This window comes from Micromys minutus, assembly GCF_963924665.1.
Source record: "Micromys minutus genome assembly, chromosome: 9".
Classification (NCBI taxonomy): domain Eukaryota; kingdom Metazoa; phylum Chordata; class Mammalia; order Rodentia; family Muridae; genus Micromys; species Micromys minutus.
The window spans coordinates 7209654-7233314 of record NC_137978.1 but is presented as its reverse complement, the minus strand read 5'-3'; the positions used below and the strand labels follow the sequence as shown (position 1 = coordinate 7233314).

Sequence of the window (23661 nt, the reverse complement as noted above, 5' to 3'; positions counted from 1 at the left end):
TTTCCCAATTTAAAAGACAAAACAAACAAACAAACAAACAAAATCAATACGCTTGTTAGGATAATAGTGTTTAAATATGGAATCTTCTGGAATAAGAGTTGTATGTGGGTGAGAATCCTTTGAAAACCTGAAAGTGAGTTACAAATACCTGTTGCTATGAGATAACAGAAACATAGGATTTTCACAAATGTTGTTTCCTGCGTGTGTGTCATGTGTTTGTGCGATCTGTGTAAGGTGCGTGTGTGGTTATGGAGAATGATGCTTTGTAACTCTCCATCTTATCCCCCGCTGGCCACCAGCGCCCTCCGCAATCCCATCTCTACTCCCCACAGACCTGGGCTTCCGGGTGTGTGCAGACCCATGCCCATGTTTTTAATGTGAGTCTGGAGATCTGTCATAGTTTGGATTTCACTGCTGTGAACCAAGGCAACTCTTATGAAGGACAGCATTTAACTGGGACTGGCTTACAGGTTCAGAGCGTTAGCCATTTATCACCATGGCAAGAAGCACAGCAACGTCCAGGCAGGCATGGCACTGGAGAGCAGAGTTCTACACCTTCAGTCAAAGAAAGCTGGAAGCAGACTGTTTTCTGGCAGCTAGGAGGAGGGTCTCAGAGCCCACCCCCCACAGTGACACACTTCTTCCAACAAGGCCACTCCTCCTGACAGTGCCAATCCCTGGACCAAGCATTTTCAAATCACCACAGGATCCGAATTCAGGTCCTCGTGCTTGAGCAGCAAGTGCTCCAAATACCAAACCATCTTCTGAGTCCCCAAAGCTCTTAGATGAGTTGTGCAAAGTGACTTTGTAGCCTTCAGGCTGCTGTGAGCAATCTGGGGGAGTGCAGAGGAGTAGAGCCCAGCACAAACATTTAGACATTTTTAGCATTATTGTTTTGTGTAAGTCTGTGCTGAAGGAGGTCAGAAGAAGGCATTAGATTCCGCAGAACTGGAGTTACAGATGGTTGCAAACAGCTATGTGGATGCTGGAAATTGAATCTGGGTCCTCTGGAAAAGCATCCAATGCTCTTAACCAACAAACCATATCTCCAGTCCCCAGATTCTCTTTTAAAGTATGTTTACACAGCAAACAGGTTTTAAAGAGGCTGTGTCTCCTAGGTCAGGTTTATTGCCTATTATAAAAGATTCAGGTTCTTCAAATTCAGGGCTATTTTCCTGTAACACAAATACTGTGACTTGCTGACAATTGACCTCATATGTTAAAGACTTGTTACCCAGTCTGTAGAACCATTAGGAAGTGTGGTGGATCCTGAATCATGGAATCTAGTGGGAATAAGTTAGTTCACTAGGGTAGCCCTTGAAGGGGATACTAGAACTACAGGTATGTTCATATTCTCTCTCTCTCTCTCTCCCCACCCCTCTCTCTGTGTGTCTGTGTGTATGTGTGTGTGTGTGTGTCTCCCTTTCTTCCTCCCTTCCTCTTCTTTTTTTCCAATTTCCGCAATGAGGTAACAAATTTTCCAACTGTGTGTTCCTTCCATGACATTCTTTTCACTACTGGGGAAAAGGCAATAAGACCAAGCAGCTATGGACTGACAACTCTGAAACCATATGCCCAAATAAAATTTTCTTTTGTATAAATCCCTGAGAATGACCAGGCTCTCAAACATACTATGCAAGCATCCACTGCCACTACATCCCTTCATTATAAGTGACTTATTTCAGGTATCATTCATCTGGTTGGAGAATAAGGAGGTAAGAAAAGAGACAAAAGTGATTTAAGACTCAGGTAGTAGAAGGACCAAAGATGGATGCTAGGCATATTGCTCAGTTGCAGCAAAATTCTATAGTAACCCCCTGGGTTAGAAGAGGCCTGGGAGTCAGGGATCCTCATAGCCCCTTCGAGGTGAGTAAGTGACTGTTACTAGCGCCCACCTACTCTGCTATTCAAACTCTCCATTGGTCTGACAGAGATTGATGACTCTATTAAAAAGGCTTTGGAGAAGCGAAGACATGGAGTTAAGTATGGATTGCTCTGACAGATGATATGAATTTGGTTCCTGGCACGCATTTGGGGAAACTCACAGCTTCCAATTTTTGGCGATCTAACACCTCTGGCCTCCAAGGGTTCCCAGTAGACACAGCCACATATAAAAATAATAAAATAGCCAGGTATGATGACACATGATTTAATCCTAGTACTTGTGAGGCAGATTGCTAAGTTTGAGGCCAGCCTGGTCTATAAAGTGAGTTCCAGGACAGCCAGGGTTACACAGAGAAACCTTGTCTCAAAAATTCAACAACAACAACAACAACAAATCCTTTTTTAAAGATTCTAAGAAGAGAGGACATGATAGGTAAGAACTCTAAAGTATTAAGCTTCCTAAGTGTCCTGGGTCAAGATCTGATGAGTCACAAAGGTGACTGACTGTAGCAGCCAACCAGCAGAGCCCTTTCCAAAACGCTAACTAACATTTGAAATTGGGTTGCAGAAGTTAAGTCCAGAAGGAATTCTCCCTGTTTTAGTCTGGGACACAAACCCGTGTTCAGTGACCCTTGTGCCAGCGTGTCTAGGTCCCAAGAGCTTTCTTTTTTTTAAGGAAAATCAAGTATTGGAGCTTTGGCTAGATGCTGTTTGGCTGCCCCAGATTTCCGTGGATCCACACAGAATTCCTCACCACACTGGCAGTACAGAAGTGGAGGGCGGTATGTCTGTCAAGAGGCAGAGGGTTCGAATGCTCTCCACCTACCTGAGTCGCTTGTATGTTCACATTCCCTTCTCGTAAGAGCTTCCACACAACAGCCATGTCTTCCTTTGTCTCTGCGGAAGCCAGGGGAGTGATCATCACAGCAGTGTAACCAGCTTTATTCTGATGGTCCACATTGCAGACACCTACAAAGGAAGGAACAGCCAGTTAAAACCAGACTGCTTCTCAACAGTTCAACACAACGCTGCTTGCTAGCTGAAACACTGTGGACTAGCGTTTCCACAGCTCACATTTGTAACAGCCATTATAGTTGGCTAACCTTCTCTACAGGTTTTCTGAGGATGCCCAGCAAGGGAGGACTACAAAAGGGCCAGAGATAGACAAGGGGTCAATGACAATGGCTTTGTTTTGTATACATGGGCAGGACACACAATCTTTCTAGATGAGGATATTGAAAGCCAGAGAAGTCACCCAAGCTATCCACATGATGGGAGAGGTTTGACCAGGACTTCAAACTACCTGGCACCAGGACCCATCTCTCATCCAGTCACATACCACTCACAGGTGTGCCTACAGATCTTGCTAGATCATATTGTTTGGAACTTAAGATGATGGTTAAACCTGTAGGGTCTTCCTAAGGGCTCATGTACCATAGAGCAGGGGCAGGAAAACGATACAGAACAAACATTAAAACGTCTTTGAGGGAAGAAAGGGGCTTCCTAATTCGAATACTGAAAAATGGAGAATTTACCTTTCACGGCAGAATGACAAATTAGAATACTTTAAAGACAACGTGGTGAGAATTTAAAAGCATAGCCCCTGGGATATGCTTTTATGCCCTTCTACATCAAAGATGAGGTAGGATTGTACACATAGATTGTGTCCAATCATCTTGTACTGTTATTCATTGCAGAATGTTATGTGTTTGAGGGAAACAAATCTGTCTCAATAGATCAAGGAGAGCACATAGTAAAATACCAGAGGCCATTACCAGCAGCCATGGGTATTACCATTCAGAATGGCACTCATGTAGACGTAAATATTTTTTTTACAACAGATATGATTTACAAAAAAATGTCAATTTATTAGTACATTTGGGGCTTCTTATACATTTTATGAAAAAGAAAAAAAATACCTGATATTCCTTCATCTCACTCAAAGAATATTTCTGAGATGTGCCATAGGAACACAGATGCCAGCACACATAAAAAAGGCAGTCTGGCTCCTTTGTAACCGCTTTCTTCCCTGGGGTACCCACCCCTGCTATGATCAGGCAGGTGACAAAAACTATGTGATCCTCACTATGACCCAGTAAAGAAGTAAGCACCGTGGGCCAGCAAGGTGGTTCAGTGGGTAAAGGTGTTTGCCACCAACCTAATGACCCGAGTTCAATCCCTGAGTTCTGTGTGGTGGAAAAGAGAACTGATTCTCATAAGGTGCTCACAAGTTGTCGGGTGACTTCTGCATGTACACTGGCACACGTGTCCCTACCCCTATACATAAATATAGCTTAAAGGAAGTGGATACTGTGCTGCCTTCTTAATATGTTTTAGTTGTTTATCCTTGCCTGTTTTATGTTTGCTTTAAGAAGGGCGAATGCCTCGGGTTACAGATTTCTTGCTTCTCTTTAGAAACATGATTCATAGCATAGTCTCTCCTTGCCACTGAGCACAGAGGAGAGGTCCGTATTCCTTCAGCAGCTGGTTTGAGCAGTGCCCAATGAGCAAGTCAACCATCCATGGAGGAGAGAGGAGAGGCTCTCAACTGAGCATGCTTCCATTCAGTGAGTTGCAAGGACACACCACAGAGGGGCGCTTTATGGCTTCCTCCTCAATAATCACACGTTTAACCATGTACCTTCTGGGCATGTCACAACTGCTCTCTGAAGAGAGCCCAGACCTGGGAGTGTGACAGTTCCATCTTCCATCCCTCCAACCAGCCTCCGCTCTCTCCGTGGCAGAGGGGAAAGTTCCAAGTTGGATGAGTATTAGCTAGGCTCTTGGTTAGCTGCAGCAAGAATTTACTGCCCTCAAATGTCACCTGTTCGTTCTGACTCTGGCCTGGCTCACCTAGGACTTTGAGCATGCTTCAAGTCTTAAAGCTACTTCAAGACAAGGTCTACACACGGCCCTGTGTTTCTAGTCTTTGGTGTTTTCATGCACATGATAGGTGCTTTCAATCCTTATCCAATCCTGGGAACCTGCTTTGGGCAGTAGAAAGAATCAGATCTTGTTAGACACTCTGACTTGGCTACTTACTGGTTCTGGACTTTAACCTCACTAGTGACACCGTGAGTCTATTTTCTCACCTGGAAAATGCAATTTGTATCTGGTCCACACCGTGTAAGGACTGTGGGTGTGCAAAGATGTGTGTGCATTCTCATACTAAACCAGTATTGCTGCTGTTGCTCCTGCTGTGCTACTGCCTCCAACAAGGAGGCTGAGGAACAGAAGAGGCCATGGTCTCCTGCACTAGTACTGACCCCACTAAGTCGTCATTCTGATGGGAGCCTTGAACCTGTAGAGAAGTCAGAGCAGTCTTGCTGACTCAGTGCCAGAACACTAATTTGACCCTTTGATGATGTCAGTATCAGAGAAAAGTTTGGGCTGCTGATGTGTGTGACACTGTGATGTCACTGGGAAGAACCTCAAATGGACTTAACCGAACTGAGGAAAGTTGTAAGCTTACAAAAGTCACCCCTCATTGGTGCATTTAACTACTATCAACCAATGGTTGGTTGCTGGGTGTTTCTGAGACTGAATCTTGTTCTGTAGCTCAGGCTAGCAATTCTCTATGTAGCCCAGGCTGGCCTTGAGTTTATGGTATTCCTCCTGTTTCAGCTAGCCAAATGCTAGGATTACAGACAGAAGCTATTCTGTCTGGTTTTATTTTAAAAATTAAAAAAAAAGGTGTGTGTGTGTGTGTTTGTGTGTGTGTGTGTAGGTGTGTGTGTGACTGTAGGTGTTTGTGTGTGTGTAGGTGTGTGAGTATAGGTGTTTGTGTGTGTGTAGGTGTGTGTGTGTAGGTGTGTGTGTGTAGGTGTGTGTGTATAGGTGTGTGTGTGTGTAGGTGTATGTGTGTGTAGGTGTTTGTGTGTGTGTGTGTGTGTGTGTGTAGGTATGTGTGTGTAGGTGTGTGTGTGTAGGTGTATGTGTGTGTAGGTGTTTGTGTGTGTGTGTGGGTGTGGGTGTGTAGGTATGTGTGTATAGGTGTAGGTGTGTGTAGGTGTGTGTGTGTGTGTGTGTGTGTGTGTGTGTAGGTGTGTGCTATTCTGCACAAAGGCAGATCAGAGGACAATTTTCAAGAGTCAGTTCTTTCCCTCCATTATGTGGGTCCTAGGACTCAAACTCAGGTTGTCAGGGTTGGCAGGAAACTCGTTTACCCACTGAGACATTTTCTCAGATCCTAGATCTGAAATTTTTTATATTATTATGAAATGTCATATTATATTAAACGTTTTTTAATATTTTATTTTATGTACATGAGCATTTTGATTGCATATATACGCACATATACATATATGTATATATAATACTGATAGCCTTCTGAACATTCCACCTGAATGACCTTCTGGAGACGTATCTGATCTCACACAGCCCCTTCCTGTTTGTAGCACCACCACCTGCTCAGCCACCAGAGCGTGACACATCATGCCAGTCTCCTCACACCTCATGGTCTCCTTCACCCTTTTGATGTGACCATACCCACCTACCGGAAGCTTGCCCTGTCTCTCTGTGGATCCCCGAGATACCCTCTGGTCCCTTGTCTGTTGTGGTAAATGTTAAAAAGTGGTAACGGTTTAACCCAGACTAGTTAACGCTGAGAGAATATGTTCATCTCCATGGTTTTCAAATGCTAATAGTTGTGCTCAGTTTATAGTTGAGAGAAAAGTTCCTTGTTCAGTCGGACAGAAAAGGTGATGTGTGGTTGAAAAGGGCTTGGCACAAAGCCTGTCACTGGATGAGAAGGGAGGGAGGCAGGAGCAAAGTTTTTCAGAAAGAGCACATGAGTCAAGATTCTATGGGCTGGAGAGATGGCTCAATGGTTAGAGCACTGGCTGATCTTCCAGAGGTCCTGAGTTCAATTCCCAGCAACCACATGGTGGCTCACAACCATCTGTAATGAGATCTGATGCCTCTTCTGGTGTGTCTGAAGACAGAGACAGCGTACTCATATAAATAAAATAAATAAATCTTTAAAAACCAAACCAAAAGAACAACAACAAAATATGCTTTAACCCCAGTGCTCCACAGACAGAGGGAGGAGGATTTCTGTAAGTTTAAGACCAGCCTGGTCTACATAGTGAGTTCCAGGACAGCCTAGTGAAACACTGTCTCAAAGGAAAAAAAAAAAAAAAAAAAATTTAAACTATCAGGCAAATGAACTGGCTCTGTTCCTGGACCCCAAGAGGAATTCAGTAGGAGAAGGAAATATGATACAGAAGATTACTGTAGTCCTAGCTACTCAGGAGGCTGAGACAGGAGAATGAGTTTAGGAGTTCAGAAGGTAGGTCTTCAAGGAAGAACACAGACTGTGACATCCATTTCTAACCTGTGTCCAGCAGTAGCTTGACAATGGCGAAGTTGGAGTGTGATACACTGTAGTGAAGGGCTGTGTTCCCACTTCGGTCAGCCAGGTTGACAAGCAGCTTCAGAAGATGTGGAGAGTGAGGCTGCACCTCCTTGAGGTAGGCGGCCACGGCCTCGGGGCTGGATAACTTCCGGCTGGACACACGGAACCACTCCTGACTGACGGTGTTCATGCTTTGCCTCTGAAATGCACGGAGATTCTGAGACAGGAGCATCCCTGGCCTGGGTACCCTAGCTGGAGTGACCCTTGGATAGCCAGCTTCGGATGTGTCTGCTTCTCTCTCACTTCCCCTCAGTTCTTACGATTTATTGCGGGCAGGGATCTGAGATGGAAGGACCATGAATCATGCGGCACACTCAATGCCTGTGCAATTCTCTCACCCCTACATCCCACCCTCGGAAACCATGTACAAAACAAATACGTAGAGATATCAGTTCTCTGTGTGACAAGCCCAAATGGTTAAGGCCACATGTTTAGAATATTTATCTAAAGGACAAGAGATGCTACAGGGATGTGATGATTTTAAATGACTTTATGCTCATTCTGGAAGGGGCACCAGGTTTAGTCATTAAATTCACAGGACCAGACATAAGTTCTGGCTCAGATACACCCTCATCGAATATTTCTTGTCCCTGTTATAACCCAGGGCTGGCACCCTTGTTTTCATAGTTCTATAGGGTCAGGCAAGGACGAGGCGAGGGAGATTCACATCCCAAGGTTTGATTCAATAAGGGCGGTGCTAAACTTGCATACGCATGGACTTGTCACAGTTCCAAAACGGACAAAGAAGAATGATTTGTGGCTGAAACACTTTTAGATATTAGAAAATCTTCTTGATCTCAGGAATCAAGAAAATACGGAGGAAGGCTCTGGCACTACGGAATAGAGCGGTAGATTTTAAATAGAGTCGAAGCTAGTGAAGCACCCAGTTCTCGGAGCCACTTAAAGTCAGGCACAGTGGCAGGCAGAGGCAGGGGGATCAAAAGCTCAAGGTCATGGCAATGTATGAGTGCGAAGCCAGGCTGGGCGAAGAATTTCCCTCAGAGTGGTCAGAGCAGAGCTCAGTTATGTAACTACGCGCCAGGAATCTTCATCAACTGCCGCCTCACGTATGGCTGCTTAGCAGTCTGGGAAATGCTATCTACCCAATCAGCTAAGATAAGAATTAAAAAATAAAACAAGACAAAAAGGGCGGGTAGCAAATACTGTTGATCAGTTTGGTCCCAAGGCTGCTCTGCTGAGGGAGCAAATGGGCTCTGAATTGCAGGGGTTTTTTTCCCTTTGGGGCTGACAGCTGTCTCCTGGCCCAGCACAGTAGCTCTTGATTAAAAATAGAACATAGGAATTACAGGTTCAAATCTCCGTGGGACATGAGGGTGGGAAAGATGGAATGGAGGTATGTTCTTATTTCTGATCTCCTGGTACAGTAGCAGCAAATGTGGGGGCTCAGAGGTGATGGAGACAGCCTGCAAATCACTGTCATTTACTAGTGAGGAAACCAGGCCCTCGGCATTGAATTCACTGGAAGAAAGACCCAGGCCACATCCATGTGCCTTTCCTACTTTACCCACAGTTTTGTGAACTGCAAAACACTTTGAAGCTTAAGCCGCAGATTTAGTAGCAGGCACCTGGTGATGACTCCTAAAATATTTCATAAAATGCCTTTGAGACCATGGCTATCTTTCCTTGTGTAACCCTGGCTATCCTAGGCCTTGCTCCGTAGACCAGGCTGACCTTGAACTCACGAGATCCACCTCCCTCTGCCTCCTGGGTGCTGAGATTAAAGTCGTGAGCCACCACCTAGTTTGAGTAGCTTGCTTGTGTGTATTAACCCTACTCTTTCCTCTGCCCAGCCCATCCCCTGAAGGGAGAGCATTTGGTAAACCATACAATGTCTGAGGAGAAAGTCTGTGTGTGCACATACACTGCTGCCTTAGGTAAGGGACCAAAGTCACCCCCCATTGGAAACCTCTGTGTGACACTGAAAAATCTGAGTACCAGGAGCTGCTTGGTGGTGGTCCCCGTTTCCGGCAGGTGCTGGCTCAGTGCCTGGCATGCACTAAGAAATTCCTCTGAGGGTTTATACCTAAAGAAAAAAGAGAGATTACATATCCGTTTCAATGCACCGACAAAAAGGACTCTCATCCTCCACTTTCAACAGCTCAGATAATCAAGAGTGTGACTATTTCAAATGAGGGAAATTCTTAAACAACATGGCTGTTCATAGCTTTTTGTGGCTTGGCATCTGAGTGCTTCTGAAGGTCAGGCTCTGTCTTTTCATGCTGCTTTTGGCAGGGGCTGGAGCAGTTAAGGAAGACCTGGGGCAAGGGCCCCATGGTGGTAACTGCCCTGCCAGGACGGAAGCTGCTGCTCTGCCTGGGTGCACACAAAGAACCCAGCCCACACCTGCAGTCTTCCATGAAGGACAGCACAAACGGGAACCGAGTGGGTATAGTGAGAAGCTGTGAGGCTGGCGCTTCACCGTGACAAGAACCTGTCCATTACTGTGAGGAAATCTTCTGCCATCTTGGACTGTTACAATGGGGCAGCCCTGTGGATCTGCTTGACAATTGGCTCCGTTCTTACATCCCCCACACCCAGGCTGAGGCCAGCAGAGGGGATGTCGGTGGTTCTGGTTGGCATATTTCTACGTATTGAGGGTTTACTCTGTGTGGGGCACTTCATAGCATTTCCTCCTACGTCCTTAGATAAAACTCATTTGGCACAATGCTTGCTTCCTGGATGAGGACACTGAGGTGACTATAGGTTAAAGACCCTGATGGTCCAAGTGTGGAACTGCATGTTTGGGCAGCTGTCAGTCAGCCACTCAAAACTGCATGACAGAAGAGTCTGTGTGGGAATCAGGAAGACCTGGGCCCGAATCCTGTTTCTGCACCTACACGGCAAGGACTGCAGTAAGGTCTTCCTCCCAGGACTGCAGAGGTGACTCCATAAAATACTGCATGTCAAGTCTGTCCTATTCACAGTACCAACAAATGCTGGGTTTTTTATATAGAAAAAAGTTTGGATCACAAAGGATTTTCCTCATGAAAGCAAGAGTCACATTTGCTTAGTTTACCAAAGAGGTTGGCACAAAATAGAACCTCAACAAACGTTGAACAGATTGGTAGAAATGTACACACATGAGAGACGAAATAAAGAAGAGATAACCCTGCCCCTCTTTAGGGGAACGTGTGCCCCATCTCTACCCATGTGACTCACCTCTCGGCCCTCGGATGAGAGACTTCCTCCCCGTGCTCACTTGTGTGGCTGGAGTTACTGGTGCCTTTGGAGACTCCTTGCCCAGTCTCAGAGCCAGGATGCGTGTCTCGGTCCTCCCTGGGCTCTGAGCAATCCTGTCTCTTCTCGGTCTCACTGTCAGACAAGTCCTCAGGGGAGGTATCCTCCCCACTGGTCTCCTCACTAGATGTGGTCTCATAGCTATGGAAGAGACAAAGGTCATTTGGGTCATCCTTCTTGACCAGGGCCAGTGGTTCAATGTCAACATCAGTACATGCTTCTAGAATCCTAATGTTAGGTCCAGAGAGGAGCCCATGGCTAAGGATCCCCACATCCACCTTAAGTCTCCTCCTTTAGCCTCCTTATTCCAGCCAAGATTATATCTGGTGAACCCCTCACACAGGCTCTTTTGTGATAACAGCCACACACAGAATGTCTGTGGGCGAGACTAGAATGAGGAAGACTTACTTCCAGTAGAACATGGTGGTACATACTCAGGGAACTGACACAGAAGGATGGAGTGTGTGGCTATCGTGGGCTCCATAGTAAAATCCTGCCAAAAAATGAAGTGTGTATAATACAGGCCTTTCACCTAAGTTACACACCAGTATGTTGGAATATTTAACATTCTCAGCATGTTGACTGTACCCTACACTAACTGCACCAGTCTCCATGATTGGAACCAAGAATTTGCAAGGCTTGGTGCCTCTGATATATAGCCACAATGAGCATCATGGTTCTAGAGTTTCAAATACTGAGGAGTGGCCAGGAGAAGACTCTCTGGGCAGGGCCAGCAAACAGAAAAAAAGGAAAGTGGTCAAGCCTTCAGGACTCTTCCAGATCTGGGCGATATAACCCATTCAGGCATTTGTAGCATCCTGTACTTCTATGCTAAGTGAACTGCCAGTCAGCAGTTCCTTCTTTCTTATTTCTTTATAATTTTTAAAATGTGCATTGGTGTCTGAAAGTGTCAGATTCCCTGGAACCCAAGTTGCAGACAGTTGTGAGCTGCCATGTGGTTGCTGGGAACTGAACTAGGGTCCTCTGGAAGACTAGCTCTCTTAGTCGGGGTTTCTATTCCTGCACAAACATCATGACCAAGAAGCAAGTTGGGGAGGAAAGGGGTTTATTCAGCTTACACTTCCACACTGCTGTTCATCACCAGAAGAAGTCAGGACTGGAACTCAAGCAGGTCAGGAAGCAGGAGCTGATGCAGAGGCCATGGAGGGATGTCACTTACTGGCTTACTTTCCCTGGCTTGCTCAGCCTGCTTTCTTATAGAACCCAGGTCTACCAGCCCAGGGATGGCTCCACCCACAATGGGCTGGGCCCTCTCCCTTGATCACTAGTTAAGAAAATGCCTTATAGCTGGATCTCATGGAGGCATTTCCCCAGCTGAGGCTCCTTTCTCTGTGATTAACTCCAGCTTGTGTCAAGTTGACACTAAACTATCCACTACACTACTAGCCAATGCTCTTAACTGCTGGTCCATCTCTTCAGCCCCCTCTTGTTTTTTAAAATTGTATTACATTTATTTATTTATTTATTTATCACCTCACTCCCCCCCCTTGAGCCATATACACATGTACACATATTTACACGTGTGTTGAAGTCAGAAGACAATCTAAAGGAGTCAGTTCTCTCCTTCCATCTATGGGTCCTGGAGATGAATGCAGGTCCTCGGGGTTGGTGGCAAGCATTTTCACCTGCTGAGCCATCTTGCCTAGCTCCCTCTGTCTCCTCACTTACCTGTAAGCTAAAGGTAACAACTAGGATTGACCTGACTGACTTTTTTTTTTAAAGACCCTGTCACCTAGCACATAGCTGTCTTCTAATGAGCATTTGTGCAATGACCAATTTAGGATGCAGTCATGTAGAATTCAAGAGTATACCATCCAACCACAGACTGCGTACACACCAGATGGTACTGCTTAGTGATGTCACCGACGACTTAGCTTGTATAGTTCTCTGATGTTCACGCAGTGATGAAATCCCCAAGGATGACTTTTTCAGAATGCATTCTTGGTGTTAGATGGAATATGACTGTATCTGATGCTCCATCTCCCAGCCTAGAGAAGCCTTGGTTCATGTTCTATACAAATGGACTAGTTGCTTTTGGTTTGATTTGTAGTACATTAGAGGAAGAAAAAAAGAAAGTGGATTGGGCTTGTGGGTGTAATGGCAGAGTGCCTACTAGTTTGTGTCTGTTTCAAGTCTCAACACTGGAAATAAGCAAAGATCAAACTTGAAGTCCAACAAACCAGGCTCCCTTGTGTTAGTTTCAAGTCCTTCCTCACAGAACCTAGAAACCCTGAACTCCCACAAGCCACCTGGAGGTGGGCCCAAGAGAGACCAGGACAAGCCATACTAAAAGTAGAAGTTCCAATAGACCACCATAGCTGGCAAGGAGTCAGACGTATACAAACCCAATATGGAGTGTTAGCAGGCGGTGGAGACTGAATCCCTGCAGAAGAATAAGAAACAGATGTGTTCCCTAGAGAAGGGGTCCTAAGGACAACAGCAGGTTAGGTAGCAGGGAAGGCAGTCTGAGCTTCACGAGTGATGCTTACCCACCGTTAACCCCAACAAACTGAAGGTTCTTTTTGGTCCCATTACCTCCTGCACGGAAGCCATAGTCTTTCTTTTTCATTATGGATTTAAGGCTGGTCGACGGAGAGATCTCTAGACAGACACAATATTACAGGTTAGAATCGCCTTGGGGCATGTAAACTAGATTATTGCTTTGAGAGGATATGGGTGTATGAAGGGGGAGAAAGGGCAGGGGTTGGGGCAGATAGAGCAGATCAGATGTTTTAGGGCTGTTAGCCGCTGTACCCAGGAATGATCCCTCTCTGTGTGGATGACTGAGTAGTCATTGGAGCACTTCTCAGAACCATGTATGTGGCGTTGGCACTGTCTCAGGGCTGGCGAGTCTGAAGGGGATGGTAGAAGAGCTCAGGTCTGTGGGTGAGGGGCTATTCTCTTCTCTACTCAGGGACACCTCAATAGTCCTTTGTGATAGCGTGCAAGTGGTCACTTGTAATGATGACTGACACATGAGCCAGGTCCCAAACCGTGTGTTATGTTATGATACAGAAGACAGTCCCCACTGGCAAATCTAGAAGTAGCAGGAACGTTTAGCTGCAGATTTGTGACCTGTGGCAGGAAGCCAACTTGAATTCTGTAAGGCAATATATGGTTCAGCTTTACTCAACAGCTAAGAGTATGTTTGAGGACTTCGTCACTCCTGCTCCGCCTATGGGTGACTTTTGCTTGTGAGCACCCCCTCTTCTTCCTTGCCCTCCCCACCTCCTCTTCCTTGCTCTCCCCACCTCTTCTTCCTTGCCCTCCCCACCTCCTCTTCCTTGCCCTCCCCACCTCCTCTTCCTTACCCTCCCCACTTCCTCTTCCTTGCCCTCCCCACCTCCTCTTCCTTGCCCTCCCCACTTCCTCTTCCTTGCCTTCCCCACCTCCTCTTCCTTACCCTCCCCACCTCTTCTTCTTTACCCTCCCCACCTCCTCTTCCTTGCCCTCCCCACCTCCTCTTCCTTGCCCTCCCCACCTCCTCTTCTTTACCCTCCCCACCTCCTCTTCCTTGCCCTCCCCACCTCCTCTTCTTTACCCTCCCCACCTCCTCTTCCTTGCCCTCCCCACCTCCTCTTCCTTACCCTCCCCACCTCCTCTTCTTTACCCTCCCCACCTCCTCTTCCTTGCCCTCCCCACCTCCTCTTCCTTGCCCTCCCCACCTCCTCTTCCTTGCCCTCCCCACCTCCTCTTCCTTGCCCTCCCCACCTCCTCTTCCTTGCCCTCCCCACCTCCTCTTCCTTGCCCTCCCCACCTCTTCTTCCTTGCCCTCCCCACCTCCTCTTCCTTGCCCTCCCCACCTCCTCTTCTTTGCCCTCCCCACCTCCTCTTCCTTGCACTCCCCACTTCCTCTTCCTTGCCCTCCCCACCTCCTCTTCCTTGCCCTCCCCACTTCCTCTTCCTTGCCCCCCCACCTCCTCTTCCTTGCCCTCCCCACCTCTTCTTCCTTGCCCTCCCCACCTCCTCTTCCTTGCCCTCCCCACTCTTCCTTGCCCTCCCCACCTCCTCTTCCTTGCCCTCCCCACCTCCTCTTCCTTGCCCTCCCCACCTCCTCTTCCTTGCCCTCCCCACCTCCTCTTCCTTGCCCTCCCCACCTCCTCTTCCTTGCCCTCCCCACCTCCTCTTCCTTGCCCTCCCCACCTCCTCTTCCTTGCCCTCCCCACCTCCTCTTCCTTGCCCTCCCCACCTCCTCTTCCTTGCCCTCCCCACCTCTTCTTTCTTGCCCTCCCTACCTCTTCTTCCTTGCCCTCCCCACCTCCTCTTCCTTGCCCTCCCCACTTCCTCTTCCTTGCCCTCCCCACCTCCTCTTCCTTGCCCTCCCCACTTCCTCTTCCTTGCCCTCCCCACCTCCTCTTCCTTACCCTCCCCACCTCCTCTTCCTTGCCCTCCCCACCTCCTCTTGCTTACACTCTCTCACACCAAATAGTAAATGAACAATTTCAAATCTCATTGTGATGCTCCTCCAAATTCAAGCTAGAGAAGACCTCTGATGTGAAAAGCCAGAAAGGAAAGTGGGAGTTGACCAAGAAGGGACCCCCAGGAGGCGTGCACAGGCTCCAGATGTGGTCTGCACATAATGCAGCACAGACAAGGTGCCCTTGGGGGACACTCGGTGCTGCTCATGGCTTGGCAAATGGTTCTCCCTCCACACTTTGGCCTGTGCTATCTGTTTAGCTGTATGTCACGACTGCAGCCAGATACAATCCGGTAGCAAGGCCTCCGCCAATCAGTTTTACTCCCCTGAGTCCATGGGGTGTTAAAATCCTTTACAAAAACATGCTCGTAGAATTAAAACCCCTCATCCCCCACGATTTGTCATGTAAAGGAAAGTGAGCGTGATTATTTATTATTTACCTGGTGGTGGTGGTGGAGGGGCAGAGGGGGGAGGGGCCGAGGGAGGAGGGGCAGGGGTCTCCTTTGGCTCTGGGGCCTGAGCTGAGTACGCAGAGAGCAGCAGGTTGAGAGAGCTGAGCAGTTGGTTCTGGATGCTGCTGAGCTTGGAGGCAGGCTGTTTGATGGCGCTGGCCAGCTCCGGGTACCCGTGTTCTAGGCAATTCCACTGTTCGTGCAGCAGCTCTTGGATCTTCTTAACATACTGCCCGATCGTGGGATCTTGTGGGGAACTTGCTGGCCTTCCTGGACGCTCCGTCCCTGGGAGCTCTGAGCTGGCCTCCGCCCTGATCACTGGGGTCGATTCTCCCGCTCCCACCTGTGGCCCTCTCTCCTGCTCAGAAACCTCCTCTTCGATCCGGAGCTCCATGGAGAGGCAGCTACATAAGGATGAGGCGAGGATCTGCTCAGGTCCCCTTGGCAGTGACAGTTGACGTGGCGGCACAGGTTCTTTGGAGCTCTTCTGTTCGCTTTGCTTGTGATTAGTTTGGACCCATGGGAGGCCATTCCTTTCTGCTCTTGATACCCAGCATTCAGGATCTGGAGTGTTCAGCAGATTGACGCCAATGTTTTTGTCATGTGACTCTCTGGGAAGGGGGTCAGTGTTCACCATAGCGTCAATCCGGTCCAGAGCATCGCTGGCCTTCTCCTGACTAAGCTTTTCTTCTAAATGGGCTACAGTGCACTCCAACTCTAGAATCCTCTGTTCCCTAGCTTTGGTCTCTTCTTCCTGCTGCTCAAGGGCAGCTCTGACCTGGGTAAGCTCTTCTGTTTTCCCTGACAATTTGTCCTCAAGGTCCAGGACCTGATTCTTCAGGCTGGAGATGCTGCTGATGTCAGTATCTACCAGGCCCAGGCTTTCCTCCGTCACTCGGATACCAATGCTCCTCACATCCACTTCTATGGGAGGAGGAGGTGGGATCTCACTGATACTGAGCTCAATTTCCTCCAGGGAGAGCTCATTTTCAGGGATAGGGGATGGCAGAGGGGGCGGGCTGGGAGTGGAGGAGCCAGATGTTAACACCAGCTCTGTTTTTCTAGTGTGATGCTGAATTTCCACTTCCTCTAGATCCATTGGGACTTTCTGAACAGAGGGGGAAGGACCTGGCTGAGGGAGGTGACTTGCAGCCTTGATGTCACCTTCTTCTGGCTCAGCCTCCTCCCAGACCGGCTCTCGAATTTCTGACTCCAGTTCTCCCAACTCTCTGTCTGTTGACTGAGCTGCTGCTTGGAAACCCATAAACCCTTCTGCAGGATCAAAGGTACCATCACAGACGCTGCCTTCATCTTGGAGCAGAGGGAGAGCAAGAAGTGTGGAAGGGCCCGAGGTCAGGCTGGGCTCTTCTGGGGCCTGGTTTTGCAGCAGCGTAGCAGGCATGCTGGATGCTCTCAACAGCTGGGGCCGTCCACTCCCAGCATCCTCTAGAGAACCAGCCTCCACCTGCCCGGTGTCCTTTGCCAAGAGGGCCTTCCTGTGGTAACTCAGCTCACTGCCATGTACTGTGGGCTGGGGCAGATCATCCAGTGGGAGTGGCTGGGAGTGCTCCTGGGTCCCCAGGGATTTCTTTCTGGGTACCACAGGAGACCAGTTTAGCTTTCGAGGAGCAACATGGGAGCGGTCCCCACTGTTGGGAAGGCTGAAGTTTCGGGGCAGAGTACTAAACTTAGCCTGCTTGGCTCTTCTGTGGATAGGAATCCTTTTGATGGTGTGTCCTTTCTCAATGTCATCCACATATTTGAGGAAGTCCAAGTCCAAATGAAAGCCATATGGGGTCTCCACAGAGTAGGAGTAGCTCTTTGGAGGCTCTTTCTCTTCATCCCCCTGAGTGGACTGGTCCTTGACTAAGAGGTAAAAGACACAAAGAAAGAAGCACAAAGTTAAAATGAGGCTATCTGTGACTTTGACCCTACGTTATCATATGAGACTTCTCTCCAATGCTCCAGCTTCTGAAGTGTACCAGTGAGCCTATGGACTTGGTGTGTTTAGCCAACATCTGCACTTTCTTGTTTCCAATAGTCCTCAGTTCTTGTTACCATGAACCTGCCTGCAGACCAGGAAAACAAAATTGCCTCACACTGTTTTAATTTTGGGGGCGGGGGTTGCATCATGTAACTGCTGAACTGAAGTCCAGCCAAAGTCTACCATTGTTAGAGGAAGGTACCAACAGGCAGTTACAGACATGGAAGATTCTGGAGGATAAGATGGAAAATTTTCTCAGCATCCAGAAAGAAACGGGTAAACCTAAATTGGTTCCAGTAAATCTTGCAAAAGGCTAAGCTATTGATAATTTATGATTCCTGCATTATTTAAGCTCCCAGGGTGCTTAAGCCTCTGGTTACCTAAACACCAAAGGGAAATGGAGCAGCTGCTCATAGATACCCAAAGTTCCTTTCCCCTAAATGGTGTACAGGGTAACAATGTGAGTTCTGTTTTCAAAACCACACTTTTCATGAATCGTGAAACAATTGCTGAGGGAGGAGAGTCCATAGATGTCAAAAGGACTGACATACATCTTCCTAGATGTGGGGTCCATGGCTTCTTGGGGAAGCCTGACTGCAATGGGAGGGAGAATGCGTTCCTTTATACCGCCATCGGACTCCCTCCTGACTCCCACAGAGGACATGAGGAGCCTGTCAGTCTAATGAAGTCACTGGGACTTGCACACAGATTCTCCCCCCACCCCAGGATAAATCGTCTTTGATCCTCTGATGCTCTTCATATGACAGACACCCTTGTTACGTCCGTGAGAACATGCTTTGAGAAAACTGAGCTCAGAAGGATACAGTGACTGGCTGGTTAAGGTAGTGCCCACCAGTGATCTCAGGAACCAAAGGCTGGAGCAGGAGTTCAAGTTCCGGGCTAGCCTGAGCTACAAAGTGATACTTTGTCTCAAAAGAAGAAAAAGTCAAAATCAAATAGAGAAACAAAGAGAATATGGGGTCTCTATGACCTTGGGAAACTTAGAAGTTTTCCTGTGTGGGATCATCCACAACATGGAAAAATATTAGGTAATTATTATTGTGAGGCCTGATAAATTAATAATGAATATGATATACTCAGTCCCATGCCTGGCACATGATAAACATTCTCAGTGTTCTAGTTGCTATTTTTGTGGGAGAGCAACATATAAAGAACTGAGGTCCCAAGATGGAAATGAACATATGTGACTCATTGCTGGGAGTGAAGGAGGGCCTGCCCACGTTTGCTGGGATTGATCACTGGGTTCTAGTGCAAAAATGAAAACCTCAGCAAACCAATCAGTTTACCTCACCTACTGTTTACTGAGTACCTACCTATGTGTCACCTACTGCTTACTGAGTACCTATGTGTCAATTGCTGAGCTATATAATCTGGAAACACACGGTGAGTCAGGAACAACCACTTCTCTCAAGGGATTTATGGCCAAACAAGGCAGCAGTAGCAAACAGTACAATGTGTTGGGCACAGTCTACAGTGGTCTTTTTCACTGACTGTCTTTTTCCTTTCTCTGGACATACTTTCTTGGATATAGAAGAAAACTTTACCTTGCTGATGGAGGGAGGCTTCACTAGAGTAACATAAAATTAGATATTATTTTTCTATAAAATAGGAATTTGCCAGAACAAGAGGGCAAAAAAGACTCTGTAGCATTTTATCTCCAAGATGGCTCCATTGGCTCCCAGCCCCATGAGACAGGCAAGCTAATTCATAAAGGAGGAAACTATTTCTTTACACCTTTGAATCTCTGCTGGCTTGTGAGGCTTGGACCAAAAGAATACGGTAATGAAGATGCTAAGAGAACTCAAAAGTTAGGAGACTGGTAGTTTCTACCAGGGCCTCTCAGAATACACATATGTTGGGAAGCCAGCTACTATGAGATAAATCTCCAAGGCTGTCATGATGTAAAAAAGCCCAAGCAGCTTCTTAGAGAAGTTATCTGGAGAAGGAGAAGGGGTGTAGAGAGGAATGGACAAGAAGAAAAAGCTTGTCCTATTCAACTTTGCCCAAAGGCCAGGCCTAATATAAAAGTCACCAAGGAACATCTGACTACAGGAAGAACCTCACATGAGGGGCTTTCAGCTGAATATAGATCAGTAATCAATTATACTGTGGGAAGCCATTAAGTTTCAGGGTGGTCTGTGCTCCCGCAGCAGACAGCCAGGCCAGGTTCCCTCTAGGAGGAAGTCAAAGACGCAGCAAAAAGACATGAGCTCACACAGCATGCCGGGGGTGGATAAAAGTTAAGATGGCCACAGCTGAAAGTGTGGGATGGAAGAGCAAGGAGAGAAAGACAGAATGGAGAAGGCGAAGAAAAGCTGGATCACAGAGAAGCCTGTGTGCGTGCCTGCTACAGGACTTATTGTCTAGGTCACGGGATTCACTAACCGCGTTTAATTAAAAGGTGAATTGGGCAAATTTCAAGAAGAGATGTATTTATTTTATTTTTATTTTTAGTTATTATTTTGTAGTTGCTTTAGTTTCATTTGGTTTTAATATAAGGTCTCAGTGTGTAGCCCAGGCTGGCCCTGAATTATCACTCTGTCTACCTCAGTCAGCCCCTGGAGTCTTGGGATCATAGTTGTGGGTCATCCTGCACAGCTCAAAATGAACGGTCTTGCCTAGGATTAAAAGAAAGCCAGGGACCAGTAGAGGGATTGTTGAGATGATGAAGGGGAGAGAAACAGGAAGTAATTTGGAGAGAACGAGGAGGGCTTTCAGAAGGCACTAGTGATAAGATTGCTGAGGAAGAGAGCTTAGGGCTACGTGTCCGTGGCTCCTTCCAGCAGCGCTATAGGCCTGTCTGGTGGCTCTCTGCTTAAGCATCTCTAGAGAATGGGGTGGAGCCAACTTGTCAGGAAGTCTCTGCATCACTATTGCCTAATAGATCTACATCCTGTGTGTGACTGTCACAACCATAGCAGAGAGCAGGGTGAACTTCTGATTCACATCATGGTCCCTGCTGGGTTTCAGAATTCAGATCGACAAGGAGGCAATGTGCCCCCAGCACCCAAACACCTCCCATCTACAACATCCCCCCAACTTTCTCACTTCCCAAGGAGACACATTGCAAAGACAGTTATGAGAACATTCTCATCCTTGCTTATGTTAGTTTCCCAAGTTGTACTCTGAAGCCGCTGGTCTACTCAGAAGAACTAGGGGACAACCAAGTCAGAGAGGAGACATCCGTCCAAGGTTAAGTGAAGAGACCCATGACCCAAAGCAGAGACTTCTCCTAAAGGAGAGGCTGCTCTGTTCACTGTAGGGGTCTACCGCCTGCATGCAGTAGAAATGGTCCAGATTTCCCAGTGGCTTCAGGGAGCAGATGCAGAGCATGAACACACCACATGTATGAAGCAGGGTGCTGAAAGACAAAGTCTTTCCGCTGAGAGCCAAGAGAAACCAAAGGAGTCTGGAACTGAGAAGATATCAAAGGCAAGAGGCAAAGGTCCAGAAAAATGGCTCAGCAGTTAGGAGTGCTCATTCTCAGATATGAGCTGCCATGTGGGTGCTGGGAACTAAACCCCGGGTCCTCTGGAAGAGTAGTCAGTGCTCCCAACCTCTGAGCCATCTCTCCAGCCCAGTATCTTTTTTAAGAGGTGAGATGTTTAAGAGCCATCTTCCTACACACACCTACACCCATAACCCTAACCATAACCCACATCCATAACCCTAACCCTAACCCACACATACCAACTTGGTAGTCCTCATGGTGCCCTGCACGACAGCCACTCTCTGCATTCTGCCTTTTCTCCCAGGACAAGAGTAATGCTGAAGCAAGCCCTTCTGTGTGAGACTGAATCTCATGTTATGCTGAGCTCTTGTTAGTTATATCTGGTGACAGGTAGGCAGGAGTTCAGGCATGGCCTCAAGGCAAGAAATAAGTAGAATTATCTCTGTTCAAGATGAAAGCTACATCCGATAAACCAACGGACTTGTGTGGCTCTGGGAAAAGATTCTCATTTTTTTCCTTGTGCTTCAATTTTTCCCTCTGTAGAGTAGAGAATATGATGCCTGGCTGTTTGACTTTGTGGGTAGGCAGACATGGGGAGATTCTGATGGGACTGGGGAGTGTTGGCTGTCCATCCTTTCTCTGGACTTTGTGAGGATGAGAGTTTGTTGGGAGGGTGAAAGTCCCCCAAATAACCAGACAATGAACCAGGAGGGGAAGAAGAAAAGCAAGCTATAGGAGATTCAGAGGTATTAGAAACTGTATTGCTTAAAAGAAAAGTTGGTTGGTAGGTATATGGAAAAGACTAGCAAACATAGCCATAGTCACCAGAGAGACATACCAGTCTCTCTCTCTCTCTCTCTCTCTCTCTCTCTCTCTCTCTCTCTCACACACACACACACACACACACTGTGGGGGGGGTAGGAACAAATGAGGAAGGGGCAGTTATTACCTCAAAGGCTACGTGAAGAGTTGCAGGTTACTAAAGTCAATCAGAGGTGATTAAAGAGAAAACGCAAAGCTCAAATGTCTGTCTTCAGTTTCTGAAGGAAACGAGGAAACAGAATGAAGAAGAAGCAGCCGGAAGAGAAGCTGTGAAGAAGGGATATTAACTTCTTTGGAAAACCAAGATGGTGCAGGCATGGTAGGTAACTCACACCTTGAATGCCAAGGTAGAGAAAGGAGGCGGGCAGGTCTGGTCTCCACAGGAAGGTTCAGGTCAGCCTTGGATACACAGTAAGACCCTGTCTCAAACAAAAGAAGTCAAGACAGAAAGGGAGGGGCACATTTCTTGAGCTTCTGCGTGGAGGAGTCATCAGTCACTGAAAGGGGTTTCCACGGAGGAGGCAGAGCAGGGACACACCCACCAGAGGAGGGGCTCTCTGTGGGAAGTGCAGGCTTCTGAAGACTGCAGTGCACTGGGACACAGCAGGAAGCAGCCAGTGCTGTGGCTGACTTCTCATGCTATGCCCTGCACTAGTGAGGCCACTTTTAAGAGCCATGTGACTGCAGGATTTCCGACTCTCCCATTTCCTGAAACTGGGTAATTTGGAAGAAGATGTCTCGTTGAGTCAGGACATGGGGTCTAGTCTGTGGCCCTGCAGCATCTTTCCTAGGAGGGGATACTCACTACACTAGACAGTTACGGCTCGGTTTGTGTGTGCCTTCCTGCTTCCTTCTACACCAGCCCGGGAGACAGTAGTCATGCCCATTTCTACGTGAGGTATGACAGTTTGGAAAGTGCCCAGTACCCACCACTTCTCATAGGCTGTCCTTGTGACTGATTTTGCCTGAGGGTTAGGGGACAACAATTCTGATGTAGACAGAAATGTGAACACTAACTGCCCATTGAGGCTTTGGGGGTTGTTTTTCCTGTGCTTAGCTCTTCTGTCTCTGTATGGCACCATGTCCCAGCCATCCTCCTAGATGATGAACGACATGGTTATGTCCATGGTTTGCCCAGAAGTCAACTATGAGACATGCAAACAAGGCCACTCTAAACCACCCAGGCCCTGCCTAGCCGTCTGGGAGATCAGTCACCCTGGCCTACACCAGAATACTGTCTCCAGCAGCCTACATGAGAAACAATAAATGTTGTCTAAGTCACAACATGTTTTATTTCCTCATCTGTTAAAAAAAAAGATGACGATGTCCGGCATCCTATTTCATTCTTGGTCCTTGTATGAGATAAGATGAAACAATTTAATTCACATGTGTTTGATGCTTTGTACATCACGAGACTCCATTTTCACATTCTACACCCACTGTGATTCACAGCGGAAGTAGGTGCGGGGGTGGGGGGGGCAGGGCAGGCAGCACTCCATATTGGGCGACTCTCTCCTGCAGACCTCCCCAGAGTCATTTCAGGAACTGATGGTGATTAACCCTTTCCAAACCACCTAACCCTTTAAATCAGGGAACAGAAAACCGCCTGCCTACCGTCTATCTTCTCCATTGTCCAAGACTCAGTATGTCAGGTGCTCCACACCCACGGAGTCTGCGAGATTCCAGGAGAGGTCTGGAAGAAAAGAAAAAGAAACGGTCAGCCTTGCCAAAGCTAGAATGCGTTGAAGCCGAGGAAACAGTACCAAGAAAGTGACACTCAGCTGGACCTTTCTCCTAGATGCTCACAAGTGTTTCAAGGTGGGAGGTGAAAAGCTAGACACATTCCCCAGCTGGATTTTGGGTGTGTCCTTGTGGACCGCTAGCAGTAGCTGACACTAAAGGAGGCGGGCACTTAGCCCAAGCCCTCGTTTGGCA

General features: G+C 47.5%; 1 protein-coding gene across 1 annotated transcript in view; it reads right to left on the bottom strand.

Annotated features, from left to right (window-relative positions):
- Positions 1-23414, bottom strand: part of KANK4 (KN motif and ankyrin repeat domains 4) — a 30552-nt gene extending 7138 nt beyond the window's left edge. Inside the window, exons 1-7 of the mRNA XM_080921021.1 lie at positions 23341-23414; positions 15437-17314; positions 13069-13180; positions 10481-10699; positions 9257-9344; positions 7220-7439; positions 2711-2853 (exon numbers count right to left, since the gene is read on the bottom strand). Of these exons, the coding sequence (XP_080777147.1) occupies positions 2711-2853; positions 7220-7439; positions 9257-9344; positions 10481-10699; positions 13069-13180; positions 15437-17314; positions 23341-23356 (2676 nt within the window). The 5' untranslated portion in view covers positions 23357-23414. The remainder of the gene's footprint in view (positions 1-2710; positions 2854-7219; positions 7440-9256; positions 9345-10480; positions 10700-13068; positions 13181-15436; positions 17315-23340) is intronic.
- Between the last annotated feature and the right edge of the window lie 247 nt (positions 23415-23661).